This window comes from Oncorhynchus mykiss, unplaced genomic scaffold (genome assembly GCF_013265735.2).
Source record: "Oncorhynchus mykiss isolate Arlee unplaced genomic scaffold, USDA_OmykA_1.1 un_scaffold_608, whole genome shotgun sequence".
In the NCBI taxonomy this organism is placed as follows: Eukaryota; Metazoa; Chordata; class Actinopteri; order Salmoniformes; family Salmonidae; genus Oncorhynchus; species Oncorhynchus mykiss.
In genome coordinates this window covers 58,457-67,228 of record NW_023494055.1, presented here as the reverse complement: position 1 = coordinate 67,228, position 8,772 = coordinate 58,457, and the positions used below count along the sequence as shown (strand labels likewise).

At 43.7% G+C, this 8,772-nt stretch overlaps 1 protein-coding gene across 3 annotated transcripts; it reads left to right on the top strand.

The window, feature by feature from the left end:
• The first annotated feature begins 219 nt into the window (after positions 1 to 219).
• On the top strand, positions 220 to 4,823 carry LOC118960363 (pleckstrin homology domain-containing family A member 8-like). 3 transcript variants are annotated; one of them, XM_036974506.1, is made up of 5 exons: positions 220 to 434; positions 1,200 to 1,401; positions 1,537 to 1,598; positions 3,344 to 3,565; positions 3,599 to 4,823. In XM_036974506.1, the coding sequence occupies exons 1-4, from the start codon at positions 411 to 413 to the stop codon at positions 3,539 to 3,541; spliced, it is 486 nt and encodes a 161-aa protein (XP_036830401.1). In that variant the 5' UTR covers positions 220 to 410; the 3' UTR covers positions 3,542 to 3,565; positions 3,599 to 4,823. The 3 variants fall into 3 exon arrangements, 1 of the variants encoding a protein (XP_036830401.1); XR_005048454.1 differs by having other exon boundaries at positions 224 to 434; positions 3,344 to 3,598; positions 3,665 to 4,823; XR_005048453.1 differs by having other exon boundaries at positions 226 to 434; positions 3,344 to 3,643; positions 3,710 to 4,823.
• Positions 4,824 to 8,772: the final 3,949 nt, after the last annotated feature.

Genomic DNA, 8,772 nt, shown 5'->3' with positions numbered 1-8,772 from the left:
TTGTTCGTGTGATCCCGACCGTAATGCATGTCACTGTGTAAACTATAGAGAGCTACGGGTATGTATTGTATGTTACACACATTGCTCTGGATCCTCCAGGCTTACGATCTCTTCCATGTTATACTTAGAATTTACTCTTCTATTGAAGTCTACATCAATTTGTAATGGTTACTGGGGAATGGGGGGGGGGGGGGGGGGACACACAGATTAACACACATTCTTGACTCAAAAGCATTTAATGGAGATTCTCTGTCAAACTGTTTTTTTAGTCCAGGACTAACCTTAATATGTGTCCGTGAAACCGCCCCACAAGGACAAACAATAGTGTAGCAAAAATATCCAGCTTTGAAGTGACATTGGACTCTCTCTCCTCAGACAAACTAGGATCCACAGTATTTGGTCCAGTAAAAATGGATTTTACAGGCAACATCAAGGTAAGAGGAAAGGCTGTCTTGAGTTTAGAACAATGTTAGATGTTTACATTACAGGAAATTAAAGTTAGATTAAGTTTACTAAAGCCTACCTTTTTAAAAAGCTGCTCAAATCAGCATAACATTCTGGGTGCAGATGTTGTATAAACCTGTCTGGTATCAACAGTTCTCTAAATGACCACAAGAGGGACTCTCCTCCCTCCATGCAGTTACAATGGGACCAAATGGACTTTTACACCCACTGGTTCTGTCCCAAATGGCACCCTATTCCCTATATACGGTAGCGCAGTACAGAAGTAGTGCACTACAGAGGGAATAGGGTCCTTAACCCGCCCTGTGAACTCTTCAGTTGTGCAGAATACACACTAAACAAATACTGTTCTAACAATTTCTGTGCTGGAAGGTGAAAGTGATATATTGTCATTAGGCAGTGCTGTGTGTATAAAGCACTGGAACATTTCACTAGCAGAGCTTTAACATAGTTATTTTACTCTACCGCCACCAAGAAATAACAAGCTATGGTTTCCAGTGTTGTCATGGAACAAGTAAACCTGCTAAGTGGCGACACGACACGACCAACCAGATTTAGAAACCTATAAGAACTGCTGGGGCTGCGTGACAAACAGCGCCCTATTCCCTATGTAGTGCACTACTTTTGACCAGGGCGCACATATAGTGTACTATAAAGGGAATAGGGTGCCGTTTGGTCATCAGACATTTGTCTTTATGACGACAAGTTCTTCTGTCTCTCTGTGTGGCTGTCTGTAGAAGATCCACCAGAAGCTGTCGTCGGACCCGGGCAGCTTCCCCACACTGCAGACCATAGTGCTCCACGAGGTGCAGACCGGCGTGGCCCGCGTCCGCAACTCAGCCACCGAGGCCCTGCTGTGGCTCAAACGAGGACTCAAGTTCCTCAAGGAGTTCCTGTCCCTGGTCAACTCTGGGGAAAGGGATATCCCCGGAGCGCTGGGTGAGTTAGCATCGCAACACTGTGGTACACACACACGGTTAATGGTTAGGTGATAGTCCTCTTTTGGTTTGATGTCATATAGTGTATTACGTAATGTCCTCTATTCCTAACACACTCCCCTCCTCGTCCACTCAGGTAATGCTTATGGACGGAGTCTGCGGCAGTATCATGGATGGGTTGTGCGAGGTGTATTTGCTGTGAGTAATGCTTGATAATCAGTCTTCAAGCTCTTTTTAAGGAAGCAGTTTATAGTTGGAAAAAGTCTCCCATCATAAGATCAGGCCCACTTTGGCGGCGCGGGCGGGCATGTGTCTGTGCGTGCGTGTGTCTGTGCGTGCGTGTGTCTGTGCGTGCGTGTGTCTGTGCGTGCGTGCACTAAGGCTATTATAGTCAACTGAAACAAACTAATCAAGGAACAAAAACTATTTAGTAAACGGAAATAAAATAATTAACAAACCTGTTGAAAAGCTATACTGAAACTGTTATCTTTGACTCCAAAACAAACTGAAATAAAAACTAAAATGTCGTTTTTTTTTGGGAGGCAAAAATGGGGTTTAAGGATTTTTTTCTAATGGGGTTTTCAAGCTTCTGAATCTTGCGGATCACATTGAGATTGACTTTATAATTTAAAGGGAGACTCCGCAAGACGAGGAGCAGCACTGCAGATATTGGGCGCGTTTGAGTGGTAATTCTAAAACAACCAACTGTCAAGGACTGGAGTCGGGGGGAGGTGCATTTGCGACAGCTGAAAGTCAGACACTAATGTTCTCTAACAGCAAGGCTCAGATCAACATGGCAGCGATGCCATTGTTTATAAAAAGGTTTTATTTATAATGTGTACAGTATATAACCCTACATCACACACAAACTGAAATAATATTATCCTGAACAAAAATATAAATGCAACATGTAAAGTTTCCAGACATTTTTCATAGGCACGAAAGCTTATTTCTCTGAAATGTTGTGCCCAAATTGGTTTACATCCCTGATAGTGAGCATTTTCCCTTGCCAAGATAATCCATCCACCTGACAGATGTGGCATATCAAGAAGCTGATTAAACAGGATGATCATTACACAAGGGCACCTTGTGCTGGGGACAATAAAAGGCCACTAAAATGTGCAGTTTTGTCAAACACAATGCCACCGATGTCTCAAGTTGAGGGAGCGTGCAATTGGCATACTGACTACAGGAATGTCTACCAGAGCTGTTGCCAGAGAATTTAATCTTAATTTCTCTACCATAAGCCCCCTCCATCATTTTAGAGAATTTGGCGTCCATCCGGCCCCACAATCGCAGACCACGTATAACCACACCAGCCCAGGACGTCCACAGCGTGGACACAGCGTGGACACAGCGTGGACACAGCGTTGTACGAGATCTTCAGTCTGTTCTTGTTCTGAGAAATGAACGCTATTTCATGTGAGAAATTGCCAAGAAACTGATGAGTTTAAGAAGAGTTATTTGTTTCTGGCCATTTTGAGACTGTAATCGAACCCACAAATGTTGATGCTCCGGATACTCAACTAGTTTAAAGTAGGTCAGTTTTTTTATTGCTTCTTCAAATCAGCACAACAGTTTTCAGCTGTGCTAACATAATTGCAAAAGGGTTTTCTAATGATCAATTAGCCTTTTAAAATTATGAACTTGGATTAGCTAACACAACGTGTGGTTGGAACACAGGAGTGATGGTTGCTGATAATGGGCCTATGTAGATATTCCATTAAACAAATCTGCCGTTTCCAGCTACAATAGTCATTTACAACATAAACAATGTTATTTTAATGGACAAAAAGTGCTTTTCTTTCAAAAACAAGGACATTTTCTAAGTGACCCCAAACTTTTGTAGTGTAAGTACAAAACAGTAGTGTAAGTACAAACCTATAATAACCTTGGTGTGTTGGTGTGTGAGACTTAGTGACACTTCGTCTCTCCGTTCCCAGCTGGCCCTCCGAGCAGCGCCATCATACAGCAGCTTTGCGGCGGCTCTGGTGTCCAGAGAGGGGGAGGAACTGAAAGAAGGATTCAACACAGGCATGCACCGGGACCTGGGGGTCTACCTGCCTGCCATGGAGAAACAACTGGCCATCCTGGATGCCCTGTATGAAGAATACAACCTGGAGTCAGATGAGGTGGTCTGAGAGGAGGAGACGAGATCCCAACTGGTGGCCTGAGAGGAGGAGACGAGATCCCAACTGGTGGCCTGAGAGGAGGAGACGAGATCCCAACTGCTGGCCTGAGAGGAGGAAACGAGATCCCAACTGCTGGCCTGAGAGGAGGGGACGAGATCCAAACTGGTGGCCTGAGAGGAACACTACCAGAGGAGGAAGAGAGCCCTCAGACTCAGACCATCTGGGATACAGTGACGAAGGAGGAGGAGGAGGTAGAAGAGGAGAGCCCGATATGAGCCGCCGCAGCAGAGCAGTGGCTCTGGTGTACTTGATGTAGTGTACAGTACTTTAGACTCAGGCTCTTTTCCCTCCTGGAAGTCACTTCCATTATGAACAGCTGCACCATTGGTGGCTGAGATTGCACAAATATGGACTTTTACTTTAAATTGAGGCTGATATTGTTATTATTGACAGCATTATTTGACAGCCTACATAGGCTGCATGTAATGAACTGCATACAACACTGAAGAGTATAATGTAGCGGTGTTAGTATTGATCCCTGCTGAACTCCTACACCAATATACTGTACCTACATGGATGACATGCGTACCACCACCAACCCACCTCCTCCAACCCCCTCCCTCCAGAACCCACCTCCCCCCTCCCTCCAGAACCCACCTCCTCCCTCCAGAACCCACCTCCTCCCTCCAGAACCAACCTCCTCCCTCCCTCCAGAACCATTCTCATTCTCTCACATTGTCTCATCTACAAATGTATTGTTTACCAAGTGACATTAACATGAACTATTATTTTCCTCCTTATCGTAATCATTTAAATGTAGTCTTTATGAGTAACTTATGGAATAAACCATGTTCTATATGGATGGGAAATGTCCATGTTTTAATGTATAGGGTTCGACTGAGGTGCCAACTGAAGTGGGATATATAGCAAGGCCTTGATTCAAAATGTATTAACAATCATGGTGGATAGATTGTTATTGTCTTCTATTAGCTGACTTTCCTCTCTGTGACTGATGTTGTGAGTTAAGAATAATACAACGGGGATCATCATAGAGGCAGTCTAACTTTGGCCTCTTAGTTCTGGACATTAATTCAGTCTTGTTATAGATGCACTGAACCATTTGGACAAAGCAGGAATATCTGACCGATTTGCAATAGGCTGATTCCTTGTTGTGAATAATTTCTAGTGTTAATGCTAATGTTTTTGTATCTCACAATTTCAGAACACATTTTATACGAATGTACATAAGATGGCATTTTTACATATGTATTAAACTGGATGAAATCGTGAATGGCCATGTTTTGGTCATTTGGATGTTATTTCTACCTAGGGCATTTCAGTTTCCATTACAACCCTGTGAAATCCCCTCTTCCTAGCCCTTGATTATGACTCTCCATTACACAGAAGTCATTAGGTAAAGGCATCTTCTCCATGGGGTTTTCTTAAGAGTCCTGACACTTGAGTTTGTTGAGAGCATGGTTTTGGAAGCATAAGGACCTTTCATATCAGTGAGAAATAATTGTCAAACAAGGTTAAATTGATACTCACAAGGCTATGTTCATTTGGAGAGGAAATGTTCATTTGTAAGAGTAATTAATTTGTTCACTTCATTTGGGGTGATAAAACTGAACGTAAAATTCAAGTCATGGCAATCACCTACACATGCAAACAACTGATTGCTCTAATTGGGAAAATGGCAAATATAATTCAAAACTTTTACATTCATTTATTTAAATTGATACTGGCGTCTATATTGATCCCCTGCCAACCCACGATCCAAGTGCCTCTTTATAAATGCCTGACCATTAATGTTGCGGCAGAGGCTGATAAATAGATGGGGGTCTAATTGATATATCCTAGAGACCGACGTTGTGGTGTTTTAGATTCTATATTTTTTACGGTGACAACCGAAAGGAGCGTGTGCTCAGCTTTGTGATTGCATTCATGACAGAACCGTGTTCATTTTTCCTTGTCTTGTGCAACATGTACAAGATCAGATACCTTGTGAAATTGTGTTCTGTTTATTTGTCTACAGTTGTGAAGTGACCACATAGTATGTATGGTCTTTGTCTTTCCAATGACATTCCAGCCATGTAGTATGTTGTGTCGTCGTTGTGTCGTCTTGTTTCCTTGTGAGAGGAGAGGGGAAAGGATTCAGAAAGGCATCCCTTGCAGTAGTAAGATTGTAATATTGTCACAAAGAGCAGCTGACACGATGCCTCCTGTAAATTTAGCGCTCACTGAGGCAGGATATTTAATGGGCAATGGTTGGCAGGGCCCCCTCCTAAAGACGCAGGGATACTGAGAGAGGAGAGAGCGGGCTGTTGAGGGCAGTAGGCAAGAGAGAGTCAGAGAGTGAGAGTGGAGTCGTTTTGCTGTGGCTCCTCAGTAAACCCAAGTTGGAGAGAGAGGGCATTGTATTGACAGCAGCATGATCCTTATCACATTTGGACTCTATCTTCCACTATTGTTTTGTTATGTCTTGTCTCAGTCCTCTTTCCTGGACAATATTCTCTCATTCCCAGCAGGTAAGCGAGCCAGCCGTGTGTGTGTGTGTGTACATGCGCATACTCATGCATGTGTATGTGTTTATATGTGTGTGTGTGTGTGTGTGTTATATGTGTGTGTGCGTGCAGGAATATGTCATGCACGGTTTTGACAAGCTGCAGTCCGACCCTGGGTAAACCCCATGTCGTGTCTTATCCTGATTGTCTTTGCACTTTTGAAGAAGTGTGTGTTCCTGTGTATTTTCCCTTCATTTATGGAATATGAAATGCTGTCAGAATGGAAATGTCTCTATAAATAGCGTCTGTGGACAGTTCCTGACAGGGAAGGCGCATGGTGCTTCATATGTGTATTCAGTCAGAGCCAGGAGCAGCTCTCTCCGGTGTGGATGACTCCACGTATCATGTTACAGCTCCCAGTCGGAATATTTCTGCTGTTCTTATTGGATTCTAGTTATTACGTGTTAGATTTGTAGAGCTATTTTACTTGTTGTTGTATATCTATGTAGATACCAGTTCTAGCGTCTAGTGTTGTCAACAACCTACCAGACTGTACAGTCTTGGCCAAAAGTTTTGAGAATGACACAAATATTAATTTCCACAAAGTTTGCTGCTTCAGTGTCTTTAGATACTTTTGTCAGATGTTACTATGGAATACTGAAGTATAATTACAAGCATTTCATAAGTGTCAAAGGCTTTTATTAACATTTACATGAAGTTGATGCAAAGAGTCAATATTTGCAGTGTTGACCCTTCTTTTTCAAGACCTCTGCAATCCGCCCTGGCATGCTGTCAATTAACTTCTGGGCCACATCCTGACTGATGGCAGCCCATTCTTGCATAATCAATGCTTGGAGTTTGTCAGAATTTGTGGGTTTTTGTTTGTCCACCCACCTCTTGAGGATTGACCACAAGTTCTCAATGGGATTAAGGTCTGGGGAGTTTCCTGGCCATTAACCGAAAATATCGATGTTTTGTTCCCCGAGCCACTTAGTTATCACTTTTGCCTTATGGCAAGGTGCTCCATCATGCTGGAAAAGGCATTGTTTGTCACCAAACTGTTCCTGGATGGTTGGGAGAAGTTGCTCTCGGAGGATGTGTTGGTACTATTCTTTATTCATGGCTGTGTTCTTAGGAAAAATTGTGAGTGAGCCCAGTCCCTTGGCTGAGATGCAACCCACACATGAATGGTCTCAGGATGCTTTACTGTTGGCATGACACAGGACTGATGGTAGCGCTCACCTTGTCTTCTCCGGACAAGCTTTTTTCCGGATGCCCCAAACAATCGGAAAGGGGATTCATCAGAGAAAATGACTTTACCCCAGTCCTCAGCAGTCCAATCCCTGTACCTTTTGCAGAATATCAGTCTGTCCCTTATGTTTTTCCTGGAGAGAAGTGGCTTCTTTGCTGCCCTTCTTGACACCAGGCCATCCCCCAAAAGTCTACGCCTCACTGTGCATGCAGATGCACTCACACCTGCCTGCTGCCATTCCTGATCAAGCTCTGTGGTGCCCCGATCCCGCAGCTGAATCAACTTTAGGAGACGGTCCTGGCGCTTGCTGGAATGTCTTGGGCTCCCTGAAGCCTTCTTCACAACAATTGAACCGCTCTCCTTGAAGTTCTTGATGATCCGATAAATGGTTGATTTAGGTGCAATCTTACTGGCAACCATAACCTTGCCTGTGAAGCCCTTTTTTTGCAAAGCAATGATGACGGCACGTGTTTCCTTGCAGGTAACCATGATTGACAGAGGAAGAGCAATGATTCTAAGCACCACCCTCCTTTTGAAGCTTCCAGTCTGTTATTCAAACTCAATCAGCATGACAGAGTGATCTCCAGCCTTGTCCTCGTCAACACTCACACCTGCGTTAACGAGAGAATCGCTGACATGTCAGCTGATCCTTTTGTGGCAGGGCTGAAATGCAGTGGAAATGTTTTTTGGGGATTCAGTTCATTTGCATGGCACTTTGCAATTAATTGCAATTCATCTGATCACTCTTCATAACATTCTGGAGTATATGCAAATTGCCATCATTCAAAATGAGGCAGCAGCCTTTGAAAATTAATATTTGTGTCATTCTCAAAACTTTTGGCCACAACTGTACATTTGGATACATTTACAGATTACTTTCAGTTCAGCTGATGTTTTTTGTGAAGGGGAGGATCTGCTGATTGAGTGGATTTTAACTTGGCAGCTGCAACACCACTTCTTTGCCAATGCCCCTATGCAGGAGCTTTTCCTTCGTGGCTTGTTAGTGAGGTGTTTGTTCTCTGCCTCTGCAGGATGCAGTAACATACAGATTCTATTACACACCTTACCATCCACTCTGATGCTGTTAGAAATAAGCCAACATTGAGTTTTCTTTAAGCCCCTTCAACTAGTTTTGACACGGACTCTATTCATTTAATTTCCCACTGATGTCAACATGACAAACAAATGAAATATGTCTATTACAAGGGCATCCTCTGCAGGGTCGGTGTGTATTTATTTCCCATGTGACTGACTTACCATACTGTCCACTACTTTCCTCAGCTCTCCAACAACAACCTGCCGTGGACCAGCAGAGGAAATTCAACCCCTGCTGTTTACAGAGTCCACCCCCGCCCCCCCTATTCCCTCCTCCTCCCTCACTGTGGCACCCCGGTGGTCATGTGAGTCCAATGTCATGTGACTTGCCCGTTTGACAGGTGTATGATTGTTTATTTGTCCTTGGGTGCTGTCCAACCCTCACTCCC

What these genes read in the sequence shown, in the direction of transcription:
- LOC118960363 (XM_036974506.1), top strand. Translation starts at nt 411, where the DNA reads ATGGATTTTACAGGCAACATCAAG. An exon ending in ATTTTACAGGCAACATCAAG is followed by an intron (nt 435 to 1,199) that starts GTAAGAGGAAAG and finishes GGCTGTCTGTAG; the next exon opens with AAGATCCACCAGAAGCTGTC. An exon ending in TTGTGCGAGGTGTATTTGCT is followed by an intron (nt 1,599 to 3,343) that starts GTGAGTAATGCT and finishes CTCCGTTCCCAG; the next exon opens with CTGGCCCTCCGAGCAGCGCC.